Here is an 18,250-nt window from a genome sequence, read left to right as displayed (position 1 = left end):
CCCTATATTTCTCTGTTTCTATCCATGCGAAATTACTGAGCACACCAAACAGGGTGCCCGTAAGTCTACCATAATTTGGTTCAAGCGCTGAATTGCACAAATGCTGTGAAAGGAAGGAGGGCCCAGTGGTTAAGGCACTAGTTTGGAGTGCTGGAGACCAGGTGTGATTCCCATCTCTGCCACAAGCTTCCTATGTAACCTTGGGCAAGTCAGTTAGCCTCCCCATGACTGAGTTCCCCATCTGTAAAATGGAATTAATAGCACTTCCCTATAAGTACCTAAAATAAACAGATAGTTTCTTAGAGCACTATGGTGAGCTGGTGGAAAGTGCTTGCATTTGCACACTAGCTGCAGTAGTTAAATATTCATTGTATTTATCTAGCACTCTACATTGTAAACCCAGTGTACAAGACATTAAATAATTCTTATGACACCCCCGTGAGGATCATTATCCCCTTACTGTTGAGAGAGACAGAGATTCGGTGATATAGCCAGATTTTAAACTCGTGACTGCCTGTTTCCTAAACCTGCGCACATTCCTCCAGACCCCACTGCCTAGGGTGACCAGATGTCCTGATTTTATAGGGACAGTGCCGATGTTTGGGTCTTTTTCTTATATAAGCCCTGATCACACACACACACCCCCGTCCTGATTTTTCACATTTGCTGTCTGGTCACCCTACCACTGCCTTCCAGCTGTTACAGTCTGACTGTACAAGTCATCATGTCTCCAGTGGAGCACAGTCAACATTGACTCTTACTCTACCTGTTGGAAGGGTGTCACCTGCTCCCAGCCCTGCACTCCCTTGCCAGTATGCAGCGTGTGAAGCCATGAATCTGCCTTAGCTCCACAAAGGCACGTGACAGAGCAAGCCACCCTTCACTGCATGCCTGCACACTAGCATATGCAGCCAAAGTACAGCACTCTGGCGTCTTCTCCAAATCTAGTGTAGCTGCACTGAGGGAGGCATAATTGGACTATCTTTGTGTGTGGCACCATGTTCATAATAATACCTAGCTCTTATACGGCACTTTTCACCAGTAGATCTTAAAGCGTTTTACAGAGGAGGTCACTATCGCTAGTCCCATTTTACAGATGGGGAAACTGAGAGATGAAGTGACTTCCCCAAGTTCACCAAGCAGGCTGAATCACAGTCTAATGTTCTGCCTGTCCACCAGGCCACACTGTCTCCACATTAAAGCTACTCACTGCCAGAAATAACACCCTGAACGCCGCCCTTCCAAGAAAAACATCCCGACGCTACCACCAGTGCTCCAGAGAGTTTAACACTTGGAAAAAATGCCTGCCATTTGTGTGTGCATGAACATACACACACACACCATGCCAACTCTGTGCCCTGAGGCCAGTGTGAAAAGGTTGCTGCTTTGGAAAACAGCAAGAAACATGGGGTTTTCTTGCTGGTGATTGAAATGTTTTCCACATGGCTCCCATCATCTTCCTTTACAGCTGCAGCTTCAAGATCTGGAGTGCAGGTGTGAACTCAGGCATCAGTGAGTGTTTGTGTTGAGAGAATTAAGTTGCCCTTTTCTCATCTTCCCTTAATTCCGATGGAGAAGTTTACAGTGAGAGAGCTCACATCCAGCTCTCACAGCCAAGAATCATTGACAAAATGTCACTAAAAATCTGTGGTCTTGGCAAATGAATCTAATTGGTTACTTGTTTTGTATTTTAGGTTGCATCAAACCACTCAGTGATGGAAGAGCTGCAGTCAGTCACTGCTGAACAGATGAGGCTACCTCCCTTTCGTGTTGTGAGAGGCATTAACTATGACTTTTTTCTTGTCTGCTGTGCAGTGGCACTCTCTCCTCTCATATACTTTATGTCACTCAATGTGGCAAAAGACAGGAGGAAGTTTAAGGAGCTGATGAAGATGATGGCGCTCCAGGATTTCGCCTTCTGGTGTGTGAAATGCCCACTTAACTATGTATGGCAGATAAATCCACTGGTGAATGAATATCTCACCGATGCAGCCAGGTGTTTAAAGTAAACTGTAAGAAGCTGGGAAATTCTGCTGGGTGAGCAAGATGTGTCCTCTCCATTTGCAAAACCTGAGAATATAAATGAAGCCCAGGTGTAATTCGTGTTGGCAAAGGAAGCTGCTAAATATAGGCAGTGCCTCAGAATTACCAGTCAGTTGCACAATGTATGAGAGTCAATGGAAGTAGCCAAATCAAATTGAAAGCCTTTAGTGTGTCAGGACATAACTGAATGGCTGCTTGTTTTTCTCTGCTTTATGTGAAAGGTGTAGCTCTTGCATTGTCATCGGTGCAGGCAAAGCAGTCCTTCCACAGGTCATAATGCAGAATTGAGCCTTACATACAAAGACAAGGGGCCAAACTGTCTTTCAGAGGAATTCCATTAGAATGGGTCCAAAAAGAATATTCAGGGACTCTTTCCTCCTCTTTTCCACCCCCACCCCCCCTCGTATTTTCCCTGATTTTTCCTAAATTCAAATGTTCAGGATTCAAAACATTTCAGTGTGTTCTAACTTGGTCATTGAAGCCAATGTGTGTCCATTATAGTCAACACAGTGTAGGCTGATTCCGTTTTGCTACTGAATGGTGGTACCGCTCTGTGATGGGGTGTATGGATCTTTCAGTGCCCCCTTGTGGGATACCTGGGGCATTACTGTTCCCTAACCCAGTAGTGTCCCATGGAGGAGACCTTACTGAGCTAGACCATGGCCTGGTAATTTCCAGTCAGGGTTCAGTGCCTGTTCAGGTAGACACTCCCAGCTGGGAGCTAATTATACACACACTCACCATAGTATTTAGACTCAGCACCTTATAGGAAGGATGGGTTATGCCCATGAGTAAGGTCCTACTTCATTTGTGATATTGCGGAAATTGCAGATCCTGCAATATTAGGCTTCCGCCGCAATTTGGATTTTAATTCGCTAACTTTGCACACTCCACAATTTTGCATACATTTTCAGTATGCAAATAGTACTGCACTAACATTCAATGCCTGTAAAATGTAAAAGGCTAAAGTGACTGGACTCGATTTCTATAGCAGTAGTGTTAAGACTTTTTGTCTTAATTTTACATTCTACCGGTCACCCTCTTTTTATAGTTAATGTAATATAGTTGCAGCAAAATGTCTGGTTATCAAAAATAATTAGTAGGCATGACATAGCACTTGAGTGTTTATATTGTTCCAGCAAATTTTTCTTGAACAAATAGGACCACTCTGGCTTTTCCAAATTACATTATTACTTTTCCGCAGTTTTCCAAGTCTTGTCCGCAACTCAGCTGCAATTATTTGAAGACCATCTTGCAATTTAAATAGGGACTTACCCATAAAAGAGGACGCAATACAGGTACACACAGTGACCCCAGATCAGGACAGGAGTTCTGAGGAAATATAGTATCAAGTTGCTCCTTATGTAATTTGGAGCTTTCTACTTGTAAAACAGCCTGGGAAGGGGTAGCTAAAGACTTCTGCCAAGTGGGTGTCAAACCCTGCTCTAAATTCCAACACGAAGTCGGTGATTTGTGCTCAAGTCTGAGCCTCCAGCAAATTTTCTCTCTCGCCCTTCTGTCCCTGGCCCTGCCATGAGTGTCTGGTTATATTTTTATAGCCATTTGTTTAGGATGCATGAACAGTTTTATAAATCTTTACTGTACAAAACCCAGAAATGCAAGAGTAGCCATTAGGAAAATGAACCTCACACTGTTTGCTTAGAGCAACATTATGCAACAATTTTTAAATTACTGTCTAAAACAAATGCATGTTTATGGGAAAGTATCCAGCTTTAAAAGAAATGAAGGTAAATCTGAAATCCATTGACTTCAATGGAGCCAGTTTTTTACTCTGTAAATCCTGGGAGAAATGTGGAAACTTCTTGGTCTGGAAGAATAGCCACAGTCAAAATGAACATTTTGCCCAGGATATCTTCCCTGTTTTAAAATCTTGCTATCATTATCCCAGCTAAAACTCTTGTCGGTAAACAGAAGATGATGGAAGCCGAAGGATGCATGCTGAGACACATCCACTCAAGATGTGTGTTTTACGTTCTCCCCATCTGACAGGCAAACTAGAGATCATATATTGCCCATAAACTTGGAGGTTGAAGTAGGAGACAGTGCAGACTACATTTAAAAATCAGTTCTGTGTGTTTCTGAGCTGTCCATCTGAGCTTGGTATATGGCCATGGCACTAGCCTAGAACTTGGGAAACATGGGTTCGATTCCCTACTCCACCGCAGACTGTTTGTATGACCTTGCTTAAGCTGTGTAGCCTCAGTTCCCCATCTGTGAAATGGGGATAACCGCACTGCTCTACCTCACATAGGTGTTTTGAGGACAAATATATTAAAGATTGTGAAGCGGTTTGAGATCTAGTAATGAAAAGTGCTATATAACAGTTAGTTATTTATGTATCATCTGTCAACAGTGTTGCACTTTCTATTTAGGTTCTTTTATCACCTTAATCTCTATAGTATCTGAGCACCTTCCAGTCATGCATTAAACAATATAATTAACTTTTGTCATGTATGGTTCATTCTTTTCCTCAGTACAGCTTTTATTTTGAAACACCCAATCACCAGAAAAAGGAGATTGTGTGATTTTTTTTGAGTGCCAATTGCGGTAAAAAGATCCATGTTCAGATTTTTGTTTTAAAAGATCCCTTACCTGTGTTACTAATATAACAAGGGAAATATTAAGACTGAAAGCATTTTTTATAAAATCAACATTTCTTTTTATTCTCTCTTGGTCTTTTTTGCATTTTATTCAGCTTGCATAATTAAATGAGACAGGTATATTTCAGTGGTGCTTGCGAGTTTCGTGTTCTGATTCTCATGCGCTATCGCAGTGTGGTGATTGTTTTTCCAACACTGCATGGGAACATCTAAGGGAAACATAAGTCATTTATTTATTTTTAATTGCATAAAAATATTTCTATTTCTATCATGGCATTAAACTCCCCTTTTTATTAAAACCTAAACTGTAAGCAAATGGTAAGTTGGCAGTATCTGTATAAAACATTATGGTGACATGTTTTGTCAAAGAAATTTCAATTATTATATCAAAGTACAGGCTTCTCTTCCCCGTCCCTCCTTTTTAACAGATTACTGCATGACCTCACATCCATCCATAAACCAGAAAAGTAATGCAATGTCTTTTGATTTTAGGTTCTCCTGGGGTTTGCTGTATGCAGGCTATATTTTAATTGTGGCAATTCTACTGACACTTATCATTAAATCTGAAAAATTTATATACCACACCAGCCATTCCGTGATATTCTTCCTTTTTTACCTCTATGGCATCTCTTTGGTAAGTTTTATTTTTCAGAAGAAGCATAGTTGTTTCCATCTCTGGATTTATAAAAAGTCTGGATTTAAGGACCCTTGGTATTGCCACAAATGAAACTTCTTGAACTGCGGGAGAGAGGATTGTGTTATTGACCTGGAGGATTCAGACAGCCTTCATACAGATACTAAATAGAGTCATATTTTCAGTTCACTCCGGGACAAAACTTGCTGGGCTCAGTTCATTTTCCCAATTCATTTTCAGCTGCAGGTTACATTCCTCATACAATTCAGTGCAAGCTTAGCCAAGACCAAAGCAGACAGGAATTTACTTCTGCAGTCCAAAGAATGATTGAGAGACCCTGGTTTGGGATCTCTCCACTCAAATAGACTTAATTTACGTACACTAAGTAATACTAAGGAGAATTCTGTACTGCAGTATTAGCTTCTTTGCTATGGTCTCTTGGATTTTAGGTTTATTTTTATGATCCAGTTAAACAAAAAGTGTTTTAAAGGTCTTGAGTCAAGTTCAGACCTATACACAATGCTAATTCAAGTGTAATGTCTGGAAGCTGTGCGGCATGGTTTGGCCTTTGTATGTTAGATACACTCAAGCTATCAAGTCATTGAAGGACATCTGGGACAACTGATGACCAAGATCATTAAGGCTCTGCTTCAGAGAAGGCAGCCAGCCAATCACCTTAAAACAAGTGTTGGTTCAGTCATTTCTATCACTGGTGGTTTGCACCTGAAAAAGTTCATTGGTTCTTCAGACTAAAAATACTGGTCAATTAATGAACAGGGCAGGATACTTCCAAGCTTTCAGAGTCAGGGCAACCCTGACATAAGATAAGGCCTTTAAAACATCCCCCGGAGCTGGTTGTTACCTCATCATTGTAGCTTTTCCTATAGTTGTTCAGTAAAGTTCTCCTGGATGTAAAACATCATTAGTCTAAATAACTCTCTTTTAGGTTGGCCCATCCTTCTAAGCACTTTGTCATGAGGGGTTATAGGAGTAATGAAACACCAACAGTCTTATAACTGTAGTACTGTACGACGATATTGTGATTCTCTGCGAAGCTGTTGCTAACAAACCCTTGGTCTCTTTCAGATGTCACTTGCTTTCTTACTAAGTTCTTTGTTGAAGAAACCTAAGCTCACTGGCATAGTTGGGTTCCTCTTCACCCTGTCCTTTGGAAGTTTGGGCCTTGCGGTGTTGTATAACCATGTTCCTGAACCTTTGGAATGGGTTTTAGGTCTCTTCAGTCCTTTTGCTTTCACGGCTGGATTTGTTCGGGTATGATACAGAATCATTTCCTCCTCATGCATCAGTCATTTAGGAAAGGATGAAAATTTTATCTGTTAAGACTTTTGGGTTCATTGACTCTTCAGAAATGCAGTCAGTGAAGGAAAGTTGATGGTGACACCCATTTCCTGGTGAAAGGGTTTGAGTCCTTCAAATCCAGTAATAGAACCTCAAGCTCATTGACTTCACCTCACCTGCCACGTAAAATTTCAACATCTTCTGGCCTTCATGGCCCTGAATAATTTAATTGTGCCTATCCTTTGGTTCTTATCCCTATTTGCCCTTATCCTCTCTATTCCATCCAACCCACACAATTAAGCAACCCCTTATTGTACTTCTCCATGGGCTTCCTCCACATAGCCAACTGCTCTACCATCCATTCGTATTCTTTCCCCTGTAAATGTCTGCATTATTTCAGATTCTACATTTAGAAGACGCTTTGAAAGGGGTGGAATTTTCTGACTTTTTGGAAGACTCCTTCCCAATGTTGGCATTTTTTTTCCTGTTGGTTTTTGATGCTCTTCTCTATTTGATGCTAGCCATCTACTTTGACAAAGTTTTGCCTGGTAAGTATGAGTCTGATTGCAATTTAAATTATTGTAAATGGTTTCATTGTTTTCCCCTTCTCTTGAACTATCTTCTGTAAATAATGTGGTTTGACTGTATTGTGGCCTACTGGACTGGAAATCAGAGGGATACCTGGGTTCTGTTTCCATCCCAGCCTTTGGCTGGCTGGGTGACCTTGGGCAATCATGTACCTGTCTGTGCCTCCCATCTGTAAAATGGGGATAATTGTACTTGCCTCTTTTCTAAATTGTTTAGCGATCTATTGATAGAAACTGCTATATAACAGTTAGGTGTAGTCATTATATCCAGCATCTATGATCCCATTCCACTCAAGCTCAGATTGATTTATTTACTGTTTTCTAAGCATATGTAACGCATTGGAGAATGACAGATCTCAGGACAAAGTCCTCTCCCACGAAACTAACACAGCACGGCAGTGTTAATGCAAGTTCCACTGCCTTGCCTTGCTTTGATAATATTCCAGAACGGCTACCTGTAGGGAAGACAGATTATTCATTCCATGTTCCATCTCTATCCTTGGCCTCCTGACTTGTTGACATTGCTAGAATGGGTACCATTTGCTATGATGATGGCACAAATGGCAATTTGGTGCCTAATTCTCTTTTGAGTTCAGTGATGCAAAACTGCCATTGGTACCTTAGAAAATGCGCCCCCCCTGCCCTCCCTCCCCTGCCCCCCCGCAGAAGCTTTATCACAATATTTCACTGAATAAAATGTTCCATTTTATTTTGGTTTAATAAATAGATAAATATGGGATGCACCATTCCCGTTTGTTCTTCCTGAAGCCATCTTATTGGTTTAAAAAAAGAAAAAGTTGTGTCAACAATGATATCCTAGACTATGAAGAATACAGTGACCAGGTCTTTAATGATCATGTTGAGCAAGTGCCTCCAGAATTTCGTGGGAAAGAAGCCATCAGGTATGGGCACTAGAGCGTGTTTGTTTGGTTTCTATCGTGTTAAGGCTTATATGAGTCCAATCACTAGAGAAATGTAAAAACTTGGATTTCTGTTTAATCTTCCCCATGAAGTAACCTGGACCTGATTCTCCAGGAGGCCTGTGCTGAGAAGTAGAAGAATCGTAGACTATCAGGGTTGGAAGGGACCTCAGGACCAATCCCCAGACAGATTTTTACCCCAGTTCCATAAAGGATTGAACTCACAACTGTGGGTTTAGCAGGCCAATGCTCAAACCACTGAGCTATCCCTCCCCCTGCAGGAACCCTCTACAGTACCTGCCTACCATTAGCCCAACCTGGGAGCAGAGTTTTAGGAAGAGCCTAGCCCTTCTATTCCGTTGTTAATTCAAACCTGTCTGCTTCTTTTTCAGTATCAACAATGTTAAAAAAACGTATAAAGGGAAGGACAAGATAGTGAATGCTTTAAGAGGTAAGGAGGGAAGCCTCTGAAAGTGAAGGTACCAGTGGGTATTTTATCCAAGCACCAAGCTACCCATGTGTCCATTAATCCCATGCCATCCCATGGGTATTTTTAGTCCCTGTGAGGCACCTAGATGCCAAGGTGATGGACACCATTTATAAATACAAAAATGAGATTCAACCAGGATTTTGATAGCTATTAATAATTATGTGTGAAAAAGGAACTTTTGGGGCCCCGGTACCCAGTTTGTTGTGGGTACTATTTAGCCCATTCCATTCTCTGGGCACTTACCCCACAAATCTGAACCCTCAATATAATATACAGGAAGCCCGTCAACATCCACAACCCCCCCCCAGCTCTCCTCAGAAGGGTGACAAAAACCGGTGGGCTCTCCAGCATAATGGAAAAGGTTAACAAGTCCTAGCTCTGGCATGCCCTGGGGGGAAGTTTCCAAATCAAGACCCCTCATGCAGAAATCCCCGAGCAGCTCCCTCCTGTTCACATTAGACGTGCTTCAGCTTAAGCAACTTTGCCGAGGTCTAGTGTGGTAATATTAGCTAGATTAATTACCCAGTTATCTGTAGTACCTGAAGCTTGGGGAATTTTTAATCCTAATTCATAGCCCTTCTCTGGTTTAAACTTCCTTTGCTTTACCTTATCACCAATACCATTTTTTTATAGGTTTGTTCCTTAATGTCTATGAAGGCCAGATCACTGCATTACTGGGTCACAGTGGAGCTGGGAAGAGTACGCTACTGAACATCCTTAGTGGACTTTGCCCACCTTCAGAAGGTAAAATTATCTAATGTCAAGCTGAAGGTAAGGTTATCAGTGTGTGATTTCCCCCCCCCCCCTTCTGGCTCTTTGAAGGAATGAACAGTTTATGGTTACATGTGGAAAGGCACAATAGATATGTGTGATTATGAGTAGATGGGAATACCCATGTGCTGTCAATGAGCTGGAAATGAATGTCACTTCACTAAGGAGCTCCTTGAATCTTCCTCTGAAGCATCTGATACTGGCTACTGTCAGAGATAGAACATTACAGTTGATAGACCACTGATCTAATATGGTAGGACAATTCCTATACTCCTGCATATTCATAGCAGGGAAGGGGGTGTGATGTCCCAGACTGAGGTGTCATTAGAGGTGGTTTTGGAACAAATTGATAAACTAAGCAGTAATAAGTCACCAGGACAAGATAGTATTCACCCAAGAGTTCTGAAGGAACTCAAATCTGAAATTGCAGAACTACTAACTGTAGTCTGTAACCTACCATTAAAATCAGCTTCTGTACCAAATGACTGGAGAATAGCTAATGTGATACCAAGTTTTAAAAAGGGCTCCAGAGGTGATCCCAACAATTACAGGCTGGTAAGTCTGACTTGAGTACCAGGCAAACTGTTTGAAACTATAGTAATGAACACAATTGTCAAACACATAGGTGAACATAATTTGTTGGGGAAGAGTCAACATGGTTTTGTAAAGGGAAATCATGCCTCACCAATCTACTAGAATTCTTTGAAGGGGGGTCAAGAAGCATGTGGACAAGTGGGATCCAGTGGATATAGTATACTTAGATTTTTAGAAAGCCTTTGACAAGGTATATCACCAAAGGCTCTTAAGCAAAGTAAGCTGTTATGGGTTAAGAGGGAAGGTCCTCTCATGGATTGGTAACAACTGGTTAAAAGATAGGAAACAAAGGGTAGGAATAAATGTTCAGTTTTCAGAATGGAGAGAGGTAAATAGTGGTGTCCCCGAGGGGTTGGAATTGGGGCCTATAAAATCATGACTGGTTTGGAGAAAGTAAATAAGGATGCTTTATTTACTCCTTCTCATAACGTAAGAACTAGGTGTCACCAAATGAAATTAATATACAGCAGGTTTAAAAGAAACAAAAGGAAGTATTTCTTCACACAACACACAATCAACCTGTGGAACTCTTTGCCAGGGGATGTTATGAAGGGTTAAAAAAAGAACTAGATAAGTTCATGGAGGACAGGTCCATCAGTAGCTATTAGCCAGGATGGGCAGGGATGGTGTCCCTATCCTCTGTTTGCCAGAAGCTGGGAATGGGCGATGGGATGGATCACTTGATGATCCCTGTTTTTCTCATTCCCTCTGGGGCACCTGGCATTGGGCACTGTCGGAAGACAGGATATTGGGTTAGATGGACCTTTGGCCGGTCTTACGTACTTATGTTTGGCCGGTCTTACGTACTTGTGTTTCCACACCCTGCAAACTTGTCCTCCTCTATCTTCTCCAAGCACAAAAGCTTCTATATCATGTACTAAGCCCAATTTCCTCTCCTCCTGTCCCAGAGACTCCCCTTATTTCAAGATGAAGAACACGGGATGGGTGAATTGGTTAGAATAAAATAAGAGTCAACCAAAGCTTTCTCCCAAAATTTCATCTGTTTCCTAAAGTTTGAAAATATTTGGTTAGCATTTGCATGTATGTATATTTTTCCTTTTTATTTTTGCACAGCCTTATATTATCAAAAGAAAGCAAAACATTAGCACTGTCTGCGAATCTGGCACACTGTACACAATACCTGGCAAATGATTTCTTGTGTTGGTAACATTTTAATCGATTTATTTATTTTCTTAGAACAAGATCATGTAAGAAAATTTCATCTGGTAAATTGGGTTAATGCTTTTGTGCGATACATACTAGTGGGTTACATCTACTGTGGAAGCAACACATTGCAAATATCCAGTTTTCTTTCATCCAGGTTATAAGGATAGATACTTCTGCTCAGATTTCATTAGCAATGTCTGACATACCCTGCATTCTAACAGCATGTTATGCTTTCTGTTCCTCATGTTCACCTTTGCAGGCTCTGCCATGATATATAAATACAAAGTGACTGAAATGGAGGACTTGGAAGAAATTAGGAAAATAATTGGAGTTTGCCCACAATTTAACATTCAGTTTGAAGTTTTAACAGTGAAAGAAAATCTAAGGCTTTTTGCTAAGATCAAAGGGATTCGGCTAAAAGAGGTTGAACAAGAGGTAAGTATGTTTCATATGAAAGATGACTGGCGAGAAACCTGGCCTTTGACTAGACTTAAAGGGCCAAATTTTCACACTGGTCTCTAACTTTGTATGCACCATTTTATAAGGGCACTCATAGAAGTATCCAAATGACCCCATTTACACATACAAATAGCACTGGCACAGTACACACACACTCCATTTGTTCTAGCAAATGATTATTTGTTTGCATTTGGACCTGTGAGTGATCCTGTAAGCGAGATCAGGGCCCCACTGTGCTATTGAAAGAGACAACCTTGACCCTGTCCCAAAGAGCTTACGTCTAAATAGACAAGACGGAGACAAGTTGGGAGGGGACACAGTGAGGTGAAGTGACTTGCCTAAGTTTACATAGGTGGTGGCACTTCCAGTCCAGTGCCGTATCTACTCGTCCATCCTGTCTCCCCAGGGCTGTCAGCACAAGGTCAGAGGCCAGGTTTGTACATTTATCCAAAAGGATCTGAAAGCTCAGGTAGTAACTCTGAGCAGGAGTCCTGGAAGCCTGGTAGGAGCAGCGGGGAGGGGGAACCCAAGGCCCTGCCCCTCTCCATGGCCCCATCTCCTCTTCCCTCTGAGGCCCTATCCCCCGGCCTGGCTGGAAGCCAGAGCCAAGCAGTGGTAAGAGCTACCAAGGGAGCTGAAGCTGCTGTGGGGAATCCCAGACCCCCCACCTGCCGTGGACAGGGGGCTGGGGTGCCTGAGGGTAGCCTCTGGTCCACATCCACACCCCCTGGGGCACACCCCCCAGGGCAGGTGGAGGGTCCTGGGCTCCCTGGGCAGCTCTTACCACAGCCCAGAGGAGGAGCAAGGGCAGGACCACAGAGAGGGGCTGGGCCACGTGACGGGGGGGGGCTAAGACCCACCTCGGCCCCCTCACTGGGCAGGGGCTGTACTTCACTTTGGGGGAGCTGGTCACCTCATCAGCTCCCGCCCCGCAAAGCACAGCCCCTGCCGGTGCCGCTCCATACAACCTGAGGCTGGCAGTTTGGGGACGGTGGGGACAACACAGCCCCCTGCCTCCTAAACTACACCCATGTTAACAAGTGGGAGGGCCATTGCCCCCCCTGCCCCCCCCCCCGGTTCTGGCACCCCTGACTGAGAAGATATGAATCATCAGATTACATCCTTCCCGTTGTTAATGAAGGTAATTTATTAGTGTGACCTTTCAAATGTTCTCTTTTATTTCTATTGTGGGGATAAAATCCCTTTTTTTTCAAGGCAGGAGCACATCTCTTGTAAAGGTAGAGTTACTCTCAGGGACCAAAAGACACATGGGATAAAACCCGCGGTGCCAAGCCTCAAAGCCCAGGTCAGTTGATTTGGCCTTGCAGGGCTCTGGCCGCAGTGCTAAAAAGAGCCGTGTGAATGTTCCCATTTTGGGTTGGAGCCCAGGCTCTGAGGCCCAGTGAGGGAGGAGGATCTTGGAGCTCAGGCTCCAGCCTTAGCAGAAACGTCTACACTGCTGTTTTGAGCTCTGCAGCCTAATCACTGCGCGCCTGAGTCAGTTGACCCAGGATCTACGACTTGGTGCTGTGTAGACACATCCTGGAAAGTTCTATTAGGTTAGTTTGCATGTTATCTGGAGAGCATGGAGGCTACCAAATGCATTATGCACCTCCATTATGTTCTTTCCTGAGCCTTAGGATTTATGGAGCACTAGGCAGTATTATTAAACTTGTGCCCCTATGCCCCACGGCAGCCCGGGCTCACGTGTTTATTTTAGATAAGGGGGGTCTTTTGAAGGATTTATTTAAAAAACCTTATGTCTGGAGATCCAAGCATTTAAGGCTAAAGATGAACACTCAGATTGTGCATCTAAAAATCGATGAAAGGTTTTTTAGAGATGTGATTTTATAATCTTCAGCAACACACTAATGAAATATTCTTAAAGCAAATTTTAAACCACGGTCCTGTAGACTAACAGGTTCTGAGTAAATATTACAGTCACGCACAACTGGTTTTGTCAGTAAATTCTGAAACTGATGGTCTATACCTGGGGTTGGCAAATGCCTGTTAAATGGCTTCATTACCCCTCGAATGGCTCTTTAACAGTTTCAATGTTGTGCTAATAGGTCTGACAGGCTGGAGGCTTTTTCACTTTTAAGTACTAGATCCCCACCCAGCTGTGGTGGGAGCCTGCAGGAAGGGTCAGAACGGGGATAGGAAGAGGTGGGCGGTGGACACTAAGATCCCAGGGTGCCCCAAATTTTTGGGTGCCCTATGCCCTGCTGAGCCAAGTCTGCTGCTTTATGGTGATGCCTGTGAGGGACAAATGCCTGACACCATCCATCCATCATGTTTTAGGTCTTCCAGGGAGAGGTCTTTTACATTCTGCTTTCATGGATCAAAATCAAAGATGACTCTTGCAGGGAAGCTGGTTAGGCATTCAGAGCAGATATCTGTGCCACCCATCTCTTAGGGACAATTGGGTGATTATTTGAGAGTGTGGGGGGACCTGGAAATCCACATTTCTCTCATTGTGCAATCCACACATTTCCAGCTTATGAAACAGCTCTGAAACTGATTACTCCACTACCAGATATTCCCTTTTCTATTGACTTTACAGTCATTGGCCAGGCACACAGAGTCCAAAGATTCAAACTATATCGTTTGGCTTTCAGCAGTAAACAAACAGTAACTGTTTGCATATTCGGTTTAGCTACAATATCCAGCAGGAAACTAGTTAGTGAAATCATTGAACATTTTGTTCATGTGTCCATGAACTTCCCACAGCAAATTTAAACCCCAGGATAATTCTACAATGAGTTTCAGAGAGGGTTTTCTGTGTCCTGTGTAACTGGTTTTGTTTCCAAAATAAACCTTTGTTGTTGCTGTGTATCTGCCTGTTAAATAAGACCAAATGAAAACATTGCGTTGAGCATTACATGAACATGTGTCATGTTAGCGAATTGAAACAATCTCAAGCTACAAATTCCTCAATGGTGGTGGAAGTTTCTGATAGCCACACTTGTTCAGTTTGTCATTAATTAGTTGTTTTATGGCCCTGACAAAGATTAACAATAATAATGAATCTGCATTTCTACAGCACTTTCACGGGAGTACTTTACAGAGCTTAGTGAGTAGTACCATACACAGCAATTTTGCAGTTGAGGAAACTGAGGCAGCGAGCTGTGATTTGCCCTGCAATGAAAACCAATAGCAGAACCAGGAATAGAATCCAGGTCTCTGAACTCCCAGCCTTTTACTCTAACCAATGACCCTGTATCATTAACAACACCTGACGTGGCACTTTGCAGAGACCTTCGTGTCCCACCAAACTAGGTCCCTCTTAAAACCTGACCTCCTTTCTCCAGTTCCACTCATACTACTACAGATCCACATGGCCTCTACACTAGAACACGCTGCCCTACAGTTAACATGTCTTTAACAGGAACCACATTCAGGTCCCTGAGTAAGGCAAGAATCCATGCATTAGGTAGGGCCTGGGATTGAGCAGCTGGTGAGATTGTTCACGAGAAGTCCCGGCTAAGCACAGAATCATTACTGGGGACCCCTTTCACAAAGCGAGTCTCTGAGTGCAACCCCCTTTATAAATTAAAAACACTTTTTAATATATTTAACACCATTATAAATGCTGAAGGCAAAGCATGGTTTGGGGTGGAGGTTGACAGCTCGCGACCCCCCATGTAATAACCTCACGACTCCCTTAGAGGTCCTGACCCCCAGTTTGAGAGCCCCTGATCTAGACCATGGCAGACAAGTGTTTGCCTAGCCTGTTCTTAAAAAACTCCAGTGAGGGAGATTCCACAGCCATATTTCCAGTTTGTCCAGATCATTTGGAATTTTAATCCTGTTCTTCAAAGCACTTGCAACCCATCCCCGCTTGGTATCAGCCGCAAACTTTATAAGTGTACTCTCCGTGCCATTATCCATGTAATTTATTCATAGATTCATAGATTCTAGGGCTGGAAGGGACCTTGAGAGATCATCGAGTCCAGTCCACTGCCCTCATGGCAGGACCAAATACTGTCTAGACCATCCCTGATAGACATTTATCTAACCTACTCTTAAATATCTCCAGAGATGGAGATTCCATAACCTCCCTAGGCAGTTTATTCCAATGTTTAACCACCCTGACAGTTAGGAACTTTTTCCTAATGTCCAACCTAAACCTCCCTTGCTGCAGTTTAAGCCCATTGCTTCTTGTTCTATCCTTAGAGGCTAAGATGAACAAGTTTTCTCCCTCCTCCTTATGACACCCTTTTAGATACCTGAAAACTGCTATCACGTCCCCTCTCAGTCTTCTCTTTTCCAACCTAAACAAACCCAATTCTTTCAGCCTTCCTTCATAGGTCATGTTCTCTAGACCTTTAATCATTCTTGTTGCTCTTCTCTGGACCCTCTCCAATTTCTCCACATCTTTCTTGAAATGCGGTGCCCAGAACTGGACACACTATTCCAGTTGAGGCTTAACCAGCGCAGAGTAGAGCGGAAGAATGACTTCTCGTGTCAACACCTGTTAATGCATCCTAGAATCACATTTGCTTTTTTTGCAACAGCTTCACACTGTTGACTCATATTTAGCTTGTGGTCCACTATAACCCCTAGATCCATTTCTGCCGTACTCCTTCCTAGACAGTCTCTTCCCATTCTGTATGTGTGAAACTGATTGTTCCTTCCTAAGTGGAGCACTTTGCATTTGTCTGTATTAAACTTCATCCTGTTTACCTCAGACCATTTCTCCAATTTGTCCAGATAATTTTGAATTATGACGCTATCCTCCAAAGCAGTGGCAATCCCTCCCAGTTTGGTATCATCTGCAAACTTAATAAGCGAACTTTCCATGCCAATATCTAAGTCGTTGATGAAGATATTGAATAGAGCCGGTCCCAAAACAGACCCCTGCGGAACCCCTCATTTATGAAGATAATGACCATAAAACTTTTATTCACAAAGTTCTATTAAACCAAAGTAACACCAGCCAGCAAAGTTCTTGGTCCTGTTCCATTCCTGCTGCTCAGCCGTGTGTAAACTTCAAACCGACAATAAAAATACAAACTAACGTTGTAGACGAGGCCACTTTTATGTCTCAGAGCTCTCAGTCATGGTCTCTTGTCAGCAGACCCCTCACTCTGCCTCCCATGGGAGTACCCCAGCCCCTTTTAAATGTACTGAGCTGAGCTTAGTTCGGCTCACCATGGTTGCTTCAGTGCAAGAAGGCATTTCCAGCTGGGACTATGAAACCCCTGCTGGGACTGAACCACTGCCCAACCCCTCCTCCCCCCACCCTCAAAAAAACCCCACAACAATGTCAGTCTCCGCAGGACTCCAATGGCAGGGGGCTACCCAGGGGACACAGAATGACTCTACACTGTACCTGTGTCTTTTCACATAGGAATGGCTATTTTCTTACAAAGTTCCCTAAGATGCCACTTCTGGATGTGCCGTTATTTAGTAATTATACCCAATACTGCCAGCCTCAAGTCTTCAAAACCATGTCAGACCCCACCCACGCCCAAAATGATGAGATTGCCTTAAAAGTCATCAGATTTTTAAAAGAATAATAAATATTGGGTTCTTTAATTTTGCTTTACTTTTGGGGTGGGGGAAAGGAAGCTGAGATTCTCATGAAATAATTTGATTTCACCAGCTGGGGCTTTAAGACAAATACCATATATTGTGAGACCTGCAATACAGTCTCAAGAATTGGCCACACTGGAAATTGTATCCCAGAATGACTGCATGGAGTTCAGCAAGTGTTTTGGCGTGTAACACTGGTTTCATAGTCAATTACTGACACTCAGTAATTTTTTGTAACCCAGTTCCTGTGCTGCTGCTGTGTCCAATGTGCTGTTTGGGATACAACAAATAGCTCTGAGGAAAATCTTAAATGACTAGCTTGAAACCAGGATGTTCTCTGTTCCCTAGGTCCAAAAAGTTTTGACTATGTTGAAAATAAAAGACATCCAGGACTGCCAAGCTGGCAGCTTAAGCGGCGGAGAGAAAAGAAAGCTGACACTCGGAATTGCCATTTTAGGAGACCCACAGGTAAGATTAACATCAACCTGTTGGTAGGGCACCCTGCTGAGAAGAAGGCAGACAGGCTGGTGAAAGTCGCCAGAAGCTGCTGATTTACTTTGAAGAGCTGTGCTTTTCATTATGCTATTTATTATCCGTTCGTTATGTGTATTGTCTTAAGCAAGGCATTGGAACCTGGTCACAGGCCATCACGGTCTCTGTGCCTGTCACGGGTTGCACCACTCACCGCTAGTCTGGTGCCACCTCTTGGTCGCTCCGGGGATTAGCTCTTGAGGTCGCCACCCCTTTGCATGCTGTCACACTGTCTCTGCAGCTCCTTTCTCATTCCCGGAACCCCGCAGCACCCTCTTTGTGACTCAGCCCTCCAGCTAGGTTACTGAACGTTCCCCCCTCTTGGGGTACACTCCTTCAATTCTCTGTCACTCCCACAGTGACCCAGGCAGTCTTCCTGTTCACTGCACCGCCGGTCTATGCCACGCCCTCGGTGGCTGGGAGGGGATCCTGGGCCTACCCTTTACTCGGGCTTTCAGTCCAGGGACCCTCAACCCAGCAGTTCAGGGCTTTCTTCTCCCAGTCCTCACTACTCCTTCCCTGGGCTGCTTCCTACCCCTCCTTGCTCTGGGTACTAGCTCCAAACGCTCCTTCCTCTTCCCAGGGAGTGACTGCCC

General features: G+C 43.4%; 1 protein-coding gene across 1 annotated transcript in view; it reads left to right on the top strand.

Moving 5' to 3' along the window:
• The window catches only part of LOC123347019, a 126,424-nt gene that overhangs the window by 76,878 nt on the left and 31,296 nt on the right, over positions 1–18,250 (top strand). The window contains exons 45-53 of the mRNA XM_044984445.1: positions 1,695–1,921; positions 5,157–5,298; positions 6,385–6,570; positions 6,998–7,145; positions 7,912–8,086; positions 8,497–8,555; positions 9,228–9,338; positions 11,386–11,561; positions 17,472–17,591. Coding sequence (XP_044840380.1) covers positions 1,695–1,921; positions 5,157–5,298; positions 6,385–6,570; positions 6,998–7,145; positions 7,912–8,086; positions 8,497–8,555; positions 9,228–9,338; positions 11,386–11,561; positions 17,472–17,591 — 1,344 coding nt within the window. The remainder of the gene's footprint in view (positions 1–1,694; positions 1,922–5,156; positions 5,299–6,384; positions 6,571–6,997; positions 7,146–7,911; positions 8,087–8,496; positions 8,556–9,227; positions 9,339–11,385; positions 11,562–17,471; positions 17,592–18,250) is intronic.

Source organism: Mauremys mutica, chromosome 12 (genome assembly GCF_020497125.1).
Source record: "Mauremys mutica isolate MM-2020 ecotype Southern chromosome 12, ASM2049712v1, whole genome shotgun sequence".
Taxonomy (NCBI): Eukaryota; Metazoa; Chordata; order Testudines; family Geoemydidae; genus Mauremys; species Mauremys mutica.
This window is presented reverse-complemented; position numbering and strand designations above follow the sequence as displayed.